At 47.7% G+C, this 18890-nt stretch overlaps 1 protein-coding gene across 1 annotated transcript; it reads right to left on the bottom strand.

Annotated features, from left to right (window-relative positions):
- Positions 1-763: 763 nt before the first annotated feature.
- LOC133349173 (growth/differentiation factor 6-like) lies at positions 764-18467 on the bottom strand. The gene is given in 3 exon segments (XM_061562441.1): positions 764-6055; positions 6057-6445; positions 17358-18467. Coding segments are annotated over 3 exon segments (1575 nt in total). The 5' UTR covers positions 17800-18467; the 3' UTR covers positions 764-5311.
- Positions 18468-18890: the final 423 nt, after the last annotated feature.

Here is an 18890-nt window from a genome sequence, read left to right as displayed (position 1 = left end):
TCGGTTAAATGTTATCTTGATTTGGAGCTGTTTCATTCATTCAGCGTCTCCCTAATATTCCCATATGACCTCAACCTGCTGAACGCGATACAAATCAGTGAGCGATGCATGTTATAGGCATGCAGTGGAAACAAGACTAACGTGGAAAAAAAAACTACGTAAAGCCACAGTCCTGCAATTGCTCCCTCCCGCCTCTGCTGATGGCGGGGGTCTCCACTCGAATCAGAATATTTATTAATAGCGGAGAAATCCTATGAGCTGTAAAGCTCTTTAATCACAGATGTCCAGGGAGTTGTAGAGAGAGAGAGCTCCTTCCAGGGGGCGTTTCTCGCCTACGCTCCCTGCGTTGGCACGGTGGGAGAGCGCACGCTGAATCCCGCTGCATCCCGCTGCACGCAAACTGCCTATCGGACTAAGGGACCGTCCATAAATGACGTCACGCACCTAGGGGGGGGGGGTGTCAGACATTTGTGACGATGTGTGACGAGAGGGGAGGGCGGCGGTTTGAGAAATGTGACGTCACATCAAAATGCGCAACTTTTAATAAATTTGGAATTGTTATAACAACACTCCTACAACATCAGAGTGCAGCGCCACATTAAATACTTAAATACGCACTACAATGACAATAGTTTAAAGCGATTTGAAGCATGTTTTATTTTCAAAATGGAAATATTGTTTTGCGGGGGGGTGGGCAGAGCTTTGTGACGTCATATGTGAGAGGGGGGGTCTGACTTTTTGTGACGCCGTGTAACGAGGGGGGGGGGGCGGTCAAAAATCGTTCAAAATCGCGTGACGTCATTTATGGACGGCCCCTAAACCGCGGTGAACCCGTTTATACCACTGGGTGGACATCAGCGAGACGGGGGGGGGGGGGGAGAGAGGGGGTGGGATGAGTTTAAAAAAATAAATTGCACCATTGTTTCAACTACCGCTTTGGGCAAGATGTCCATTATTAAGTGGACGTGGGACTATGTAGAAAACATAAAGTGTGAACCCCGAATAAAATCGCAGGTTTTTTTTACGTCCGTGTTTTTGCCACGAAAAAAAAAATCACGACGACTTTGCCACGTCACCGCGATGATTGTTTGAACTTGTTTAATTGCATTCACTGCTCACCGCAATGCGAAATGGAGATATAATAAGTGTGATGGCATGGGATTAGGAAGAAAAAAAAAACAGGATGGAAATCGATGGTTCGTGAAGAGGGCAGCACACAGGGAAACATCACAAAGATTTGTTTTTTTCATCATCGTCGCCCTAGATCACATCTCTTCTTGGCACTGAACGAGCCCTCCGTGTAGATTATTGCAGGGGTGGATGAGAGGGGGCATCGGAGTGCAAATGATGTGGTGATCTATCCGTTCAAGACCAGTATTATTCAAAATCAAGGTGTCTTGGGTTAGATTCGTAAATATATACGTGTCGTTAACCCACCACCACCCAACACAGCCAATTAGTAACGGTTTGACTTGTTCACAATTCTGGAAAATCGCCTGATGAAGCTGGTTGTAATCACCATGCGAAACATCGAACTCAAATTGTAAATGTTGTGGGTGTACTCTTAAACACATGCACCGGTGCGCTGAAGTAGCAACCAATTTTCTTACTAATTGCCCGTGTCATGTGGTGGTGGGTTAACGACACATTCATATTTACGCAACCTCAAACCCCCCCTCCCAAAAAAACCTTTATTTACGGGTGATATATCCCTCTGCACCTTTACTTCTGCATCTACAACTCCTGCCCTTGACGAAACAATGATAAGTTAACGTCTCTCTTCGCCGTATAGAGTGATGGCATTCGCCAACAGAGGTCCCGTGCTGTTTGCGCCAAATGATAACGCGCTTTCAAGAACGTACCTCGTAAAATGTTTCCCATATCGACTGTAGACACGGATCAGAGTGAAGATGCCATCTTCATTCATCCTCTGTATAATTTAAGCCTGCTTATTTAAATCTTGATTATATTACACCTGAGGTCGTTTTACCATTTGCAAAAAATAGCATCAACTAATTCGCAGTTACTCGTAGCTCTCCTCTGTGTTTTCAGGCTAACCATGGTGCTGTTCGGCATTATGTCCTAGCGTCTCGCTCCACGTTCTGGGAGAATCGTCAAGAATTAAAATTCTGAGGCTCAGGTCCGGTGCGGAAATTACTAACGCACCAAATGTTAGCCATGACCGGGAATTGAACTCAGGTCACCTGGATTCATAACCCAAGCGTGCCATTAAGTGGGCCGTTGTTTGAACCACACTGAGATAATTTCGTTATAATAAACACAGAGTACGCTAATGTAACTCGTAAACAAAATATCAAGTCGTTTAATGGTTACATTTTGGGAGCTACTTTAGCTACTGTATTCTGCAGAAGAATTCCTCTAAAATTTAGCAATCTTTGGAATAACGTAATCAACCAGGTAGGGTGTTGACTGTTGTGTTAACCGATTCTCTGTGTTTTATTGCATTGTATTTCTAAGTTTACTAGGTTTGCTTTCTACCCCATGACGATTGCTTGTGTTGCATTCGAAATGTCGTATTCTATTATTTAATTTATTTTCTTTCTACGCGACTTCAGCGAAAGAACCAAAGAGTAATTCCTGCAGTCACGAAAACTTCAAATCGAGTTCTGCAGAAGAAGAAGATGCTACCGGCAGGCACATAGAGCAAAGCATCCAGACATTGTGCCAAACAACACGAGAGAGCTGAGCAGCTCATCCGTGAAGATCTAGCAGACTTTTGAAAGCTACTCGATGTGGTTAGTGGACTGGCTGGTTATCTTATGCATACAATGTTTTTTGTTGTTGTTGCCGTAACCTCAGGTTTATTTAAATGTTTGTATCTGTCTCATCAGCTTGTGTGCACCCTTCTGTTTGGAACACCTCCCAGTTTTGGCAAACTAGCATATCCACTCTTTAAACAAACAAACAAAAGTCGTAATTAACAAATAAGTTACAGGAAATTAAAATCTCGGGGTGTTTTTTTTTCATCTGCAAAATTTGCGTAAATATAAAACAGATCAATTACTACGGATAGCAACTTTTTTATATAATATATTTATAAATGATTTCTTACTCTAACAATGGTTTAAAAAATCTTAAATAAGAAATCACAAGACTGTTTATTTTTTTGTACAGTTGTTTTTTTGTTTCCATTCGTTGAGCATGAAGAGCTTCAGGTGAGTATTGTCAAAGATGTTGCCTTGTGAGTGTGCATTGGTCTACATCGTGGCGTGTGGAGTCGTGTAGCTTTGTGATACGTCAATTAAAATTATACGAGTGCATTTTTAAAAAAGGAATGTAATATACCATGTATACAAAACGCATTCTGGGAAAAAAATATAAATGGCCACCTCTATTACATAAAGCATAATACATGTCAATCCACAGAAATCCACATTATGTACAACTCAAAGGACAAACATGAAACAGTGCATTAAATCAAATTACATGTGCATTTTGTCTACATTACAGCCCAGAATTGAGCCATTTATTAAATTATATTTTACGGACTGATTGTGTTTTTTTTTGTCTCTGCCCACCTTATTATTTAATCTTCTACATTTGTTACCATTCCAGCACAACAACAGCAACAACAACAAAAAGTTATATTGTTATAAACAGAAAATAAATAGTCTATAACAGCAAAGAGAACTATTGCATGTATTAAAGTAATAATTTCTATATGTCGACAATATATAAACACTGTTTATAACACCGCGTGTATCAAATGCACTGATAAAACACAGAAACGTCTTTAGGTCACTCTACAATTAGCTGTAACATAACGAAACACATCGGCCAGAGGTCCACCGAACATGGGCAAATTGTGGAGGCGCTCAAAATATCTGCACTTGCTGATGAGTTTCGCTATTGTACGGTGGTGTTGTAAAGTGTTTAAAAGAGAGGGCCTTCCATGTAGTTTTAAGTGTACCAGCAGTATTTTTTTAATGCTGTGTTTTATACAGTTACTGTAATGTTTGTCAAAATAATAATCTACATACACTTATTATTGCTAATGTACTGGACAACTGGACGTCAACTTTAAAATTTGCGTTCTGTGTGATATTTTTTGTTGTTAAAGCAAGGTACGATTTACTTTCAACCAGATCCATTGTTTTTTTTTTCAGTGTAGTTTAATGTTAACAACATAAAAATAACCGCAGTTAGGACACTGCTGGGCCATGTGCTGTGTTGCAGCCTGCAAAAAAAAACATAACGCAGGGTTTTTTTCTCTCTCTCAAAACAAGATTTTTCTTCGTGAAACACAGGCGACGTTGTGGCAATTGCCACTAGCAATCAAACATTGATTCCTTGGCAAATGTTGAGGGTCCATTCACTGAGCTCATTGTCCAGTCTTCCCAGTGTGCACAATCACCAACCCACCAGAAACAAAATAATAAAATTACCCACAATTTTTTTTCTCTCCTTCTGCCAACTTGCGCGGAGATGCACGCAAGGCTCCCCCCCTCTCCCCTCCTCTTGCTCTCTTTACAGACAGATAATAACATGCCATGGCTCCAGGCTATAAACAAAGTTAAACAGTATTTAGGCTTGCTCGTAAGGCATGGCGTGCCAGCCAGCCCAACTTCCCCACACCACCCCCCTTGTCCTCAGCAGCTGCTGTCCAAAGGACTCCGCATAGGCAATGCCAGCCTTATCTCCGCAGCATTTGCTCTTTGCCGATGGTCCCGTCTCAGTAAAGTCGGTCCACTGTTTAAACAGGTGGCTGTAAGAAAGAACCGCGCACACGACGTTTAACTCCTTCCGCGAATTTCGGGGGGGGGGGGGGGTGGAGACGGACGGACGGTCCTTTTTCTTTCCATAAAATATTTCCACAATTGGAAAATCATCTGTGCAAGCAGCGCGCGCGTGGATGCGCGATGCCTTACGTTTTTTTTCGTCAATCGTTTGTCACTTTCCTTCCAAGCGGGTGGGTTTTCCTTGCAATGGGTTCCGTCGAGTTGCGTTTTTGTCAATAGTTTAAACGAAAAAAACAAAACTTTGCCTACGCACAGACTTTTAAGTGAGCTCCGTTTATCAAATATACATCAATGTCTGTCAGTAGCTACCCTTAGTGCTACAGTATCCACAGCAAATGAACCCAACATACTTGCTGTAGGATACCACCACACTTCAAGAATGTCTTATACTTTTAAATTTCAGTCGTTCGATGACATGACTGGAGCTGGCGTGTGGTGAACCATAACAGAAGCTGCCTTTCCTTCCACAAAACAGATTACGCGCAAACGTGTGACGTCAAGTCACTGTCCGTCACCGGAGTCTGCTGGCTCTTTCAATGGTTTCTTTCGCGCTACCTGCAACCGCAAGACTCCACGACCATGTCCTCGTACTGCTTGTAGACAACATTGTTGCCCGAGTCAATGTAGAGTATGCTAATGGGGCTCAGCTTGGTCGGCACGCAACAGCTTGGCGGTGTCGAGTCGGGATTCATGGAGTTCATCAGCGTTTGGATGATCGCGTGGTTTGTGGGCTCGAGGTGCGAACGCAGGGGGAAATCGCAAACGCCCTCGCAGTGGTACGCTTCGTAATCTAGCGGAGCGATGATCCAATCGTCCCAGCCCAGCTCCTTGAAGTTAACGTGCAGCGGCTTCTTACTGCACCGAGACTTCGATTTCTTGTTATGTCCCTTGCCGCCAGGACGATTGGCCAGGGGTGTCCTTTTTCTGCGGTACTGTGGATCAGAGTCAGCTGGATCAATTTCCCCTTTACGTAATTTCTGGGAAGCTTTGCCGCGGGGCAGTGACCCAGCCTTGCCCCCGCTTTGCTTTGGCGCCCGGCCTTTAGCTTGATCACTGTCCGCTCTGCCGCCAATCTTCTTATTTAACTGATGACGATGTCCAGATTTTAGGGACACTTCTTCGCTTTCATCTTTCTTTCGAGTTCTGCCCATGACGTCCACAGCTCCTCTGATTTTCTCGTGCGAATCGCCGTCCCCTCCGCCGTGCGACGCCTTCCCTTTGTCGATGATCTCGTTGAAGAGGTTGCCCCGCTTGTGCGCCCGGCTGGAGATGACCATGAGCGCCTTCTCCTGAGGTCCGGCGCCCCTTCCGGGAAAAGCCGACGTAGCGCCCCTCCGTGACGATCCGCGAGTTCTCCGAAGACACCTCCAGGTCGAGGCACAGCGACGTGACGGACGAGTCGTTGTACACTCTCTCCACGGCGGCCTTCACGTCGAACACCTCCCAGCTGGGCAGCTTCTTGTCGAGGAGGTCGACGGCGCGAGAGTCGAGCAGCATCTCGCGGGCACGGGAGGTGGTGGGGCACAGGAAGAGCTTGAGGGACACGAGGTTACCCATGCGGGAGGTTCTCTGCGGCTCCTCGGGTGCTCTCCGGAGGACTCGGAATTCAGAGCTAATCAGGTCGTCCTGTCGGGACAGCGTTGTAAGATCAAAGGAATACCTCTGTCTACGTACCGAGCTCCCATCTGAAAAGACATTCGAAACAACAAGGCGTTACTTAACGATAGCGAGAAATGTCTAATTGGTAGCGTTAATCCGAACGCGTTGTTTTTGCTCGATGTGCGTGCGTGTCATCTGTGGGTTGTGTGTGTGTGTGTGTTCGGTGCATGGTTTGGTGCATTGTTTTGTGGACTCGTTGCTTTGTTCGTGCTTTGCAGATGCAATTAGGCCTGTGCTTCGATCGAGTAAGAGTTCTGCTTTATCAGATTTGTCCTGTGCGCATATCAGCGAACTCGAGAAACATGGCAAGCAATGGAGATGCAGATACAGGGAATGTGTTATCTAGGTTTTTTCCGTTGAGGACAAGTGTCTCTACGGTTAATGTTCATGCGTTTTATGAAATGAACATTGCATATGCAATGAATTATATGGAGCTACATACCTCGCTGTGCAACATATATGTGTATGCGTCTCTTTTTAAAATGCCCTGCTTTCTCTTTAATGCATTATTTTAGCTGGGCAATTATAATAGGCCTGTGGGTTGTTCCATGCCTATATTTACTTAAAGGGGGTTATTAAAATTCCACATGCAATACATCAAAAATATCGTAAATGCGTTGTACGTTTTAATGCATTTCAATGAAAACATCATGCCAAATGGTGCATTATAGAAATGGCTATTTGAAATAAACTCATGAATCCACAGTAGCGTATTCATCGAATGCAAGCGCTGCGAGGCAATGATTATATCCTGCACTTTGATGCTCAAGGCAATTGTTGGACGTGGTCACGATAATGTAAATAGTAAATCCTACTTAACCATTACAGTATAAAACATGCAAGTGGTTATAGTGTATACTATGTGAGGCCATATAAATACAGACACGTGGAGAGATTACGTATGAAATGGCACGTGGCATATGTATTCCGTTTGCTTAAACGAAAACTCGAGCCGTCAAAAAACTGCACGTACGAAATATAATATGCTCTTTGCCCCGCTCATATAATCTAGTGATTTGCTAAACACGAGTGACTTTTCGCCGTTTGTTAATCCTCTGCTGAAAGAAAGCCTCGTCCCCATGTATTGGTGAAGAGTCTCGTTTGACCATACTTCATCACGCGAGTCAATGTGTGTGGATTAACTGGACCGGTTTAGCTATCACTCGGCCACCGCTATTAGCCGTACGTATTTTGGAATCGAACTCAGTTAGGACGGGTTCGTGAGCACGGTGGGGCTAACCACTGCACCACCGCTCGCTTATACGTCACAAGAAGCTTCGCAGTGGGTTAAATGTGAGAGCAACGGGCCGAGAATATGCAAGACTGAGAGGCGGAACACGTGTTAATAGTTTATTTTTATATATAAAGGTGAATTAAGGGAAAGTCTTTTGGAAATAAATTATAAATACTGGATTTTAGCGTAAGCGGAAATCAGGTATGAATTGTTCGCATGCCCTGCTCATGCCCTGATTATGTCTTATCGATTGCTCGTGTATACAACATATTATTACTCACGCATCATTGTTTTCAACGTACTACACGTAGTCGCATCTTAAGGGCATATTTACCGAAATGAATCATTTACAGAAATTATTACGGGGGGGGGCTATTTCAAAAAAAATCCGACACTTGCAAGACGTAGTCGTAACGTGGTAACTTACTGAACGCGTTGCTTGACAACAGTATACATCTACCGAGTATATTGTGTAGGCATATATCGTGCGGACCAATAGTGTTGATTCCGCAATGGTGTTTAGTGCAAACGAATTCGAAAATGTAATTTTGCATTTTGCTCCAACATCTATTAATCACGAGCTCAAAGAATAGCAACTTTAGTATGAACCGACATGAATATCTTATACAGTCCACATGACACACTGGGTTTTGTTTGGTTTAAAGCGATAATGGCAATGCTGCGATGTATATTGAAAATGTTCAGTCTAAAGTAAACAGCCATACATATTAGAATTCTCATGAACTCCTCTAACGCGCGTCTATTGCGAGTGTGTGGTGGGAATCACCGAATATAATCGCCGTCACGTTCATTCGTCAGGAAACAATGGCAAATCGGTAACGGATTGATTTGCGATCGGTTTGTGTTGTTATTATTGTTGTTGTTGTCGTTTCAATACACGGCACATACGCGCAAATTTAAGTCTGCGCACAAATACAAATAAACAAGATAAAAATGCGCGTCCCGGTTATTACTTATTTGTTTGCGTATTTCTTCATTAACGGGCGTGCAGTTTACCTCGCCAGATAATTCCGCATTCCGAAATAAATGGCATCAGATTAGAGCGCATCCGTTGATAAGCGAACGTCGTCGGAGCAGTTCGTCAGATGATGTTCATGATTCGACACCCACCTAGCACGACATTCGCGTGTTGTTAGCTTGCGAGCGAGCGAGAGAGACGCGCGCCAAAAAGGGAGAGTTTTAGGGAAACGCGATGTTTGTTGCAAGATTACGGCAAAACAATTATTTGCCGGAATTTCGTTGGAACAAAAAAAAAAATCGGGCAAATTGTAGGACAAAGACAAAGGTCCCCCCCCGTGTAGCCTTGACATACTGTTGGGGCAAGTGCTCTGAGAGAGCACCTATGAAGGCCGGCACGGCACCACGCCCGACCGCCTTTGTCTCCCCAGTGAGCGATGCTGACACATCACACCAGGTACTCGGTTGTGGCTGAGTCGACCTCGGGAGGCCCATGACCGGTTCAGAGATTCGTAACCGGTGTTGGCCGTGAGCGGGAATCGAACTCGAATCGCCGGGTTCGTAGCGCAGCGCGCTAACCGCTACACCACCGCTCCCCAAGAGTACACACGCACACACGAGACAGAGATGATGATGGTGGTGATGCTGCTTACGCCATCCCTTTCCCACACAAGATGAGTGGGAGATAGCTCGTGACTGATAAGCGCCTCTGCTCCCAAGGAAATAAAACGACCGTCGTCGAAACCGACGTGAACTCTAACTTACGCGCATAAAAGGATGCATTTACATACGATACACGCACAGCCTGATCGAATACATCTTTTTTTTCTTCTGGGGAAGGTTGGCTGTTGTCTCTTTTAGTTAAACGAACGACGTCTAAATAACAGTGTCTTGCAACTCCGCAGCTCTGGGAGTGAGCAGATGTATGTATGTTTATATACTGTATCGTAGTAAGTAAGCTCTCTCGCACACACGCGCGCGCACAAAATAACCCGTTCGCGAGACGTTAAGAAATAACAATTTTAAACGCACAACGGAATAGTGCAAAAATCCGACGCTAAATTCGCGCTCCGAGGTTTGTTCGCGGTGTTCAAAAGCGTGACTCGGGCAAACGGATTCTCGTTGATGGTGCTATGCAATGTTTGACACTATGATGATGGCGTTGTGATTAACGCACCCCGCGCGGAACGCTTTATCGCCGCTCGCGTTTAGGTTTCGTTTTCAAGGATACATCCGATCGTAATGTACGCTCAGCCTTAAAGACGCAATGTCAATTGAACCATATACGTTAATGTTTCAAAACGCAGACGCACATAATGCTTGTGTGTGCGTGTGTGTGTGCTTGAAGTCAACATGCACACACACTGGACGAAACAGATACAAATGCTGCTGCTGCTGCTGGTGAAATAATTCCAGAAGGCCAATAACAATAATTAGGTCAATGGACTAAAACACAACAAATGTATTTGACGTGCTGACAGAACGAAGGTGGATTGCCTCGGTGTGCTTGCGCGCCTTACGAGATGTTTACGAGTTGTTTAACGCACACACATCGCAGTAAATTGCCGCATCTATTGAGCCCGAAGAGCCAGCGTAGATTTCAACACACGATGAAACATAAACATAGGCGCAGATTTTCGCGCGTTAGCTTGAAATTCAGCAATAACCTCTTGAAACAACAACAAAAAACCCCCACATATTTCAGCTGCAACGATGCTATATGTCATCGCTGGAATCATCCGCAACAGAAAACAGTTACTCCGGACCACGTGAACAGAATTGGACAGTGTTTAATTTAGTGCTAAGCACTGAAGCAATGTGTCAGTGAATGTATCTAGAGTATGGATTCCTGCAGTCACGAAAGCTTCAAATCAAGATTGAATGTATCTTCAATTGCTCTCCCGCTCTCTTTGAACGAACTTTATGGACCAGCGGTTGTGACAGGTTCCCACATCGGACGTACGCAAGGGGTGATCTTGCCATTAACGCATCGTGGCGGTGGTGGTGGCGGCAACCCATCAGCATTTGTAGAAACAAGCCTCGCTCTTGCTGATGAGACTCAGTAGACCGAAACCATTCCAGACTGTTGAGTGCGCTGGCTTAAACAAACGCTTGCTGGCTAACGCGGGTCTGGGAAGTCAATAGGCTGACGGACTAATCATATTTGTTTTATTTATTTGGAGACACATCACTGATTTCCGCTTAAATATGTGCTATATAGCGGGTTAACCATTGGCAGATATCCCACTGCTTATAGTTACAATAAAAAGCGAAAGCAATAATTGTCTCCCAGTATTCTCAATAGGGATATTGATGAATAATGTAACAATCTCCGTGAGATTACAGAGGCATCGGATTTTCGCAGCGTGCAATCACCTGCTGCGAACGAAGCGAGGAGCCGGTTTGAAATAAGTTGGTGTATCTATAAATGGATCGCCCTGTTGCTGAACTATTTGCCGTAAACTTCAGACGCTGAAATGCCCCAACGCGCATCGTAGATGAGATTTTTTTTCTCTCATTCAAACTGTTATAATTTCTTTATTGATGCTTTAATCGTTTTTTTTTATTTGTTTTATTAAGACTGGGGTTGTCGTTTTATACAGTGGTCACACGTCTCCCTTGATAGCAGATACAAAAAACATAAATATATGTATATATAGGCGTCTGGTCTCAATGGGCTCCTGTACGTGCGCAGTCATTTGTCAACCCGTTGCCGAATGGAAGGCATCCCCAACACCGCGTCGGTCTAGCAGGGTTGTTTGACCACACTTCACGCTGATCAGAGCGTGGTAGCTAATGGACGGGGGCGGTGGGGTGATGGGGGTATGTATGGGGGGGAAGCTATGACAGGTCAAGAGATCCCTCGCCAAACTCACGCAAGCCGTGGCCGTGAGTCGAACTCAGGTTCCTAGAGTTCGCAGCGCACTACGGCAACCTCTGAGCCACCACCGCTCCACTCCACCGAGTAGCATTTACATGCACAAGAGCCAGTAATTACACACGGGTTCATTGTTTTTGGCGAGGCTTCTCTCTCCCCCCCGTAAATAAATACCATCGATCAATCAATCCATTTCCAATGGGCGTGCGGTCATTGAACGACACGCGTTCAATCAAATAAGCTTCCGTAAAGGAATTCTAGAAGTCCGTCCATCATTTGTATATGTTTTATATTTTTCACACAAAAAACTAAACCGTTTTCTCGCACAGCTTTCTGTTATTCGCGCAATGAGAGAGATGGGGGGGGGGGGGGTTAAATAATAAAGCACACGTGCATTGTGCTCAGCGGCAAGAGCTGCTGCTGCTGCTGTTGCCCGGCACAGACGATGCGGGCAATGTTGACTGTTTACATTGACCGGCGCGTCCCCGCACACACCGCCAGCATCACCACCTCCACGCAAAGCAACAATTGGCACACGCGCCACTCAAAGCGCCACCTGCCGTCCTCAGCGGTGAACTGCGGAATTCAAACGGTTACGGTGACGACGGCCTTCTTACGCACTCATGATGATGATCACCAATGCCCAGAGGTCGCAACCGGGTATCCGATACCCGTACCCTACCCGATACCCGGCTACCCGTACCCGGCCGGGTACGGGTACGGGTAGGCCGTGAGTCACTGGTGAGTAACCGTTTGTCAATCATTTCGGGTAGGGTACGGGTAGGGAACGGGTATCCGGCCGGGTACAGGTACACATTTGCGACCCTGGTGCGGCCGAGTACGGGTACGGGTAGGCCGTGAGTCACTGGTGGGTAACCGTTTGTCACTCATATCGGGTAGGGTACGGGTAGGGCACGGGTACCCGTACCCGGCCGGGTACGGGTACGGGTACCCGTGCCCTACCCGTACCCTACCCGATATGAGTGACAAACGGTTACCCAGGTACGGGTAAGGAATCAAAGCCCGTTTGCGACCTCTGCCATTGCCCCCCCCCCCCCCCGGGGACCTTTAATGGAGATTCTTATTCTTGAGCGTGATGGCGTGCAGCGATGTGTTAGGGAGCTGAAAGCCAATGTCGAGGTCTGCCAGGCAGCAGAGGGCTTCAAGGAGAGAGTTCGTGTAGGTGTGTTATTCGTCCTCATACGTTGCAGGAGTTTCAGACTACAGTGGTTCACTATATCGTCCATAGGTTGGGGTGCATGGCCACAATTGCACTGCGGCTTGCCTTCAATGCATCTCTGTGAGTCTCTGTGCATCTCTATGTGTCTCTGGGTCTAATCTTTGGCCCATTGGTTGGGACGCATGCCAACAATCGCACTGCTGTGGCTTTTCTTAAATTTCTCATTCATGAAGGCGATGCGCGCATCGAGTTGTTGAGTATCACTCAGTTGATGCCAATTTTTTAACGCAGAGAAACCTGACCGGGTTCCCAGACTTCTGTTTTGAGAGGGCGCCTTCTACATAAGGAGGGGTTTGTCCGTGAGTGCCCATCAACGATGGGAGTTTGACTTCGCGTGGCCGGGAACCCGGAGACAACCCCACCACGCACACGAATAGGGAACAACACTCAGCACTGCCATCTCCTGCCCACACCTCGCCAGCCCCGGCGCCTATACCACCTGGCAAGCCTTGTATGGGTGGTTTACCCATACAAGCGCTCGCCATCTCCGCTTACCTCCCAAGATCCGACGATGCGAGTGCGTTCGCGGTGATTAAATTGTGGGTACAGCGCATAACAAATTATGAATAATAGCATCGCAATTACGCACACGCTATTATCACGTCAGAATGTTGCGTTTCGGCGTGCGCAGGTACAGAATGGACAATGAACCACTGCAACATGGTAACGTACGGAGACTTGCAATTGCCCGGGGAATTCTATTATTTTTCCCTCCTTCTCAAGTCTCATGTAGGGTGTGTTATTTATAGCGAGCCGCTAAATTTGGCCGCGATCGTATAGGACGCACGCATGCCACGGGGCGCTATATAACGAGACGTTTGGATTGCGTGCAAGCCTGCTCCCACTTCCTCTCAGGGACGGAGCCCCGACTCCTTGACGCACGTTCTTGAGTCGTTTTTTGCCAAATAAAATATACCCGCGGCAAAACACGGCAGTCAATCAATGCGCTCTTATACAATCTGCGCGTCGGTGTGGGGTGGCGGTGGTGGGTGGGGTGCGAAGTCTAGTATCCTGCAGTTTACATTTTCTTCGATAATCAACGCAGAGTGGTAGAATTGCCGATCCTTAATTCGATCGAGTCATCCAAAGGGATTGTGGAGCGTCAAATGAAAGGCAGAACGCGTTGTTCTAATGCGCGCGTTGCCCGCGAGGAATTTTTTTCTCTGTCGCGAGGTTCACCAGCGGGGCATTGACGGACGCCGTGAAACACCCACGGCCTCACCACCAACATTTCAAGTCGATGAAACCGGTAACGTTACCCAAAAATAATACGAACAATAAAGCAAACACATTGCGGTGATGCACCGTGGGGGGGCACCAGGGAAATATTGGCCGAGGAGGTTAACCATTTTTTTTCCACCTTCTTTCTGAATTTTACAAACGTGAGAAAAGTCGCAAGACGTGAGACGATCGTGTATGGGAACGCTCGTGACTAAATCCCGCAGCCGTAAAAAACAAAAAACGACGTAAATACGTTGGCGGATCTACATATATTCTTTTGGTTTTCTCCCCAGCTTAATATCGACAAGGATAGACCTCCGTCGATCGAAAGTTGCTCAGGAGCTTTTGTAGCCAAGTCGGGGAGCATTAACGATGGCATGCGCGATTCGATAAGAGCGCTCGCTGATAAGAGGAGAGGGCAACGGGGAGCGACTGCAGATTTGGGCAAGAGCTGCCACGGAGATAAAATAAAATACGACCGCTTGCTCGGTCTCTCGCTCACAGCCAGCATCTCTCCCCTCGCTTCAGTGCACGCGACTGTGTGTGTGTCTCTCTCTCTCTGTCTGTGTCTCTCTCTCTCTCACAGCGCCAATTGCAAGTCACTATCACGGTGAGAACCAGCCAGCCAGCCCCCCCACCCCTCACCCAACACTTTCAGACGTTCCCGTTCAGACTCACCTGTCGCCCCCCTAGTTCCTTTATCAAAACTCATCGCAGCATAATATACAACAAATGCATTCAAAGCAACCCGCAGTACGCTACCAGCTTTTTTTCTTTCTTCTAAAGTTGTGTCTTGCGGCAATAGATTGATTTAAATTACAATATCGCAGGTGGAATGCTTTGATAAAAAGTTTCAAATTTCAATAGTAGAATTGAAATAGCACATTGCTCGTGTTAAAGAATACCAATCATTGATAAAACCTCACACTACAGCGCAGTTAGTCGCGATGACCCATCCCTTGCATATGTCAAGGCATGTGGCTTTAAGTAAACCCGAATAAAGTTGAGGGTCGTGCCTTAAACATTACTCGCATCGCACTCATCAAGCCGCACTGGCCAGCATGGTGAAGTGTGACCAGCATGGTGAAGTGTGGCCAGCGTGGTGAAGTGTGACCAGCGTGGTGAAGTATGACCAGCGTGGTGAAGAGTGACCAGCGTGGTGAAGTGTGGCCAGCGTGGTGAAGTGTGACCAGCATGGTGAAGTGTGGGCAGCGTGGTGAAGTATGACCAGCATGGTGAAGTGTGGCCAGCGTGGTGAAGTGTGACCAGCATGGTGAACTGTGACCAGCGTGGTGAAGTGTGACCAGCATGGTGAAGTGTGACCAGCATGGTGAAGTGTGACCAGCATGGTGAAGTGTGACCAGCGTGGTGAAGTGTGACCAGCGTGGTAAAGTGTGACCAGCATGGTGAAGTGTGACCAGCGTGGTGAAGTGTGACCAGCGTGGTTAAGTGTGACCAGCGTGGTGAAGTATGACCAGCGTGGTGAAGTGTGACCAGCGTGGTGAAGTGTGACCAGCATGGTGAAGTGTGACCAGCATGGTGAAGTGTGACCAGCGTGGTGAAGTGTGACCAGCATGGTGAAGTATGACCAGCATGGTGAAGTATGACCAGCATGGTGAAGTATGACCAGCGTGGTGAAGTGTGACCAGCGTGGTGAAGTGTGACCAGCGTGGTGAAGTGTGACCAGCGGGGTGAAGTATGAAAATTGTGGTGAAGTGTGACCAGCGTTGTGAAGTGTGGCCAGCATGGTGAAGTGTGACCAGCGTGGTGAAGTGTGACCAGCGTGGTGAAGTGTGACCAGCGTGGTAAAGTGTGACCAGCATGGTGAAGTGTGGGCAGCATGGTGAAGTGTGACCAGCATGGTGAAGTGTGACCAGCGTGGTGAAGTGTGACCAGCGTGGTGAAGTGTGGCCAGCGTGGTGAAGTGTGACCAGCGTGGTGAAGTGTGGCCAGCATGGTGAAGTGTGACCAGAGTGGTGAAGTGTGACCAGCGTGGTGAAGTGTGACCAGCGTGGTGAAGTATGACCAGCATGGTGAAGTGTGGCCAGCATGGTGAAGTGTGACCAGCATGGTGAAGTGTGACCAGCGTGGTGAAGTGTGACAAGCGTGGTGAAGTGTGACCAGCGTGGTGAAGTGTGGCCAGCATGGTGAAGTGTGACCAGCGTGGTGAAGTATGACCAGCATGGTGAAGTGTGACCAGCGTGGTGAAGTGTGACCAGCATGGTGAAGTGTGACCAGCGTGATGAAGTGTGACCAGCATGGTGAAGTGTGACCAGCGTGGTGAAGCATGACCAGCATGGTGAAGTGTGACCAGCGTGGTGAAGTGTGACCAGCATGGTGAAGTGTGGCCAGCGTGGTGAAGTTTGACCCGCGTGGTGAAGTATGACCAGCATGGTGAAGTTTGACCAGCATGGTGAAGTATGACCAGCGTGGTGAAGTATGACCAGCATGGTGAAGTGTGGCCAGCATGGTGAAGTGTGACCAGCGTGGTGAAGTATGACCAGCATGGTGAAGTGTGACCAGCGTGGTGAAGTGTGACCAGCGTGGTGAAGTGTGACCAGCATGGTGAAGTGTGACCAGCGTGGTGAAGTGTGACCAGCGTGGTGAAGTATGACCAGCGTGGTGAAGTATGACCAGCGTGGTGAAGTATGACCAGCGTGGTGAAGTGTGACCAGCATGGTAAAGTGTGACCAGCATGGTGAAGTGTGACCAGCGTGGTGAAGTATGACCAGCGTGGTGAAGTGTGACCAGCATGGTGAAGTATGACCAGCATGGTGAAGTGTGACCAGCGTGGTGAAGTATGACCAGCGTGGTGAAGTGTGACCAGCGTGGTGAAGTATGGGCAACACAACCCTTCACTGCCTGCGCGGCGTGTGGGAGACCTCATCCAGCAGTAGAGTGTGCATGTCCACGCACCTCTCAGTAAACAACGCTGCTAATCGCCCTCTGCAAGCGGCGTTCACGACGGACGAACCCTCGTCGCCTTAACTCCTCGAGGAAGCAAACAGCAGCGCGCCCGGTTGAATTGCGGCGATATTATGAGCCCGGGTTGCAATAAAGCGATCCCAGGGTGGCATTGTCGCGTCATGACACGCCGTGATTGAATAGCACGCGTGGATCTTGTAAGGCATTTCACCGGGGCCACGGATAACAACCCTACGAGCGCATAATGCGTTTCTTGTTTCAGTCGTTTGCGAATATTTACCTTGGTTTAGCCAACCGCGGTCCTAACAATTGCCAATGAAAACCGATTTTTTTAAAAATATATAATAACAATAACACCTCAAAACACCAATATGATTATTTCTCCGGAGAGAAGCGTGGAAGGTGGAGAGAGAGAGAGAGAGAAGAGAGACAGAAAAAAAAACTACTCAGAGCAGCACCAACCTTCTCCTCTGTCGACGAAGCTGGTGATAGTGTTCGCACTGATGTCCTTGCCTGCCGAGGCGACCGACAGTGTTTTGTACAGGGACAGCATGTACTCGTGCGGAACCACCGACACATTGTGACCACTCCAGCGGAACTCGTGGTCATGATGAGCTCCAGCTCCTGCCGTTCCTCCGGCGCGCTGCTGCTGCTGCTGTTGCTGCTGCTGCTGCTGGCTGTGATGGTGGTGTTGATGATGATGGTGATGATGATGAGCCGTTCCCACGGACACTTTGCGAGCACCCGGCGAAGACCTGGACGCCGACTCAGCAGCGCCTTTCGCCTGCGAGGAGGCCAAGCGGTGGCGGGAGCTGAGCGCCGCCGCCTCCACGCGAACCAGGTCCGGCTCCAAGAGGCAGGCGACGTAGCAGAGGAGAACGGCAGCGGCCTTGAGTACATCCATAACGAAACTGCGGACTCCGTCGGCGGCGCAGACTTCAAGAATCCGAGCGCATCGTTGAGTTCGAGCGACGCTGTTTGATCGCGTTTGCCGCGGCTGTCGGCGAGAAAGATTGGTCGGGGGTTTGAGTTTCACGCAGCCAGGTAGAGCTATAATTAGTGAAATGCTCGTCCATGCGCAATGGACTACCACTTCGCATATATCAAAACCACCACCACCCCCCTCCTCCTCCTCCTCTGCCTTTGTTTTGATTTATGGAACGCTTCCTCGCGGTAGATTTACCACTACAGAACACCGTTCACGCTTCTCCACAAATCGAGTTGACACGGCAATCCGCATCTGAGCTCTCGGTTACGAGACGCCGCTGTACAAATGCTGTCGATGATATATATAGAGAGAGCGAGCGAGAGTGAGAGACGATGATGATGGTGGTGGTGATGGAAGCCGCCGGGAAGTTCCGGATTTGAATGCTGCAGGTTGGGAGTGACTAACACTGCTCCGAACGCCCCTGGCACCCAACACTAACTCCTCTCCTGCGCTGCTGCTGCTACATGTGCCGCTACGGAGCGCAATATAAGGCGTCGTCTTTTACCAAAACGGCTTGCGTCACCGCCGCCGAACGCACGCTGTTCGCGCAATGGGCTCGTTGCGTGGACCATATACCTACTGGGATCAGCGCGCGACGGATGTATGCGACCGATTTTCAGAGTTGCGGATTAAAAATGTAAAACAAATAGACTTACGGGGAATTAGAAACAAACACCGCCTCCCCCCCCCACCCCTCTCTCAAAAAAAAGCAAAGGAACTTTGAGAGCGGTACGCGCGTGTGTGTTGTGTGTTTTTTTTAAGTGTCCCACGTAATAGTTGTACACTTTTGTCGTGCCACCTACGGTCATCAACGTGAATTGGGACGAATCCCGCGTCGACAAATGGGCCCAGATAACGAATGCGGTTTTTTTTGTTGCAGTTGAAATGTGTTGATGGCTGTTCGCGATATTGTCACAATCAAACGTCGTTCGCGCTCCTGTGATGATGATGATGAATGGGATGAGCCACGAAGCACTTTATCTGCACGCTATATACACATCCCGCAA

The sequence above is a fragment of the Lethenteron reissneri genome, chromosome 29 (assembly GCF_015708825.2).
Source record: "Lethenteron reissneri isolate LAM-NWPU_2019-01 chromosome 29, ASM1570882v1, whole genome shotgun sequence".
NCBI classification, from domain to species: Eukaryota; Metazoa; Chordata; class Hyperoartia; order Petromyzontiformes; family Petromyzontidae; genus Lethenteron; species Lethenteron reissneri.
This window is presented reverse-complemented; position numbering and strand designations above follow the sequence as displayed.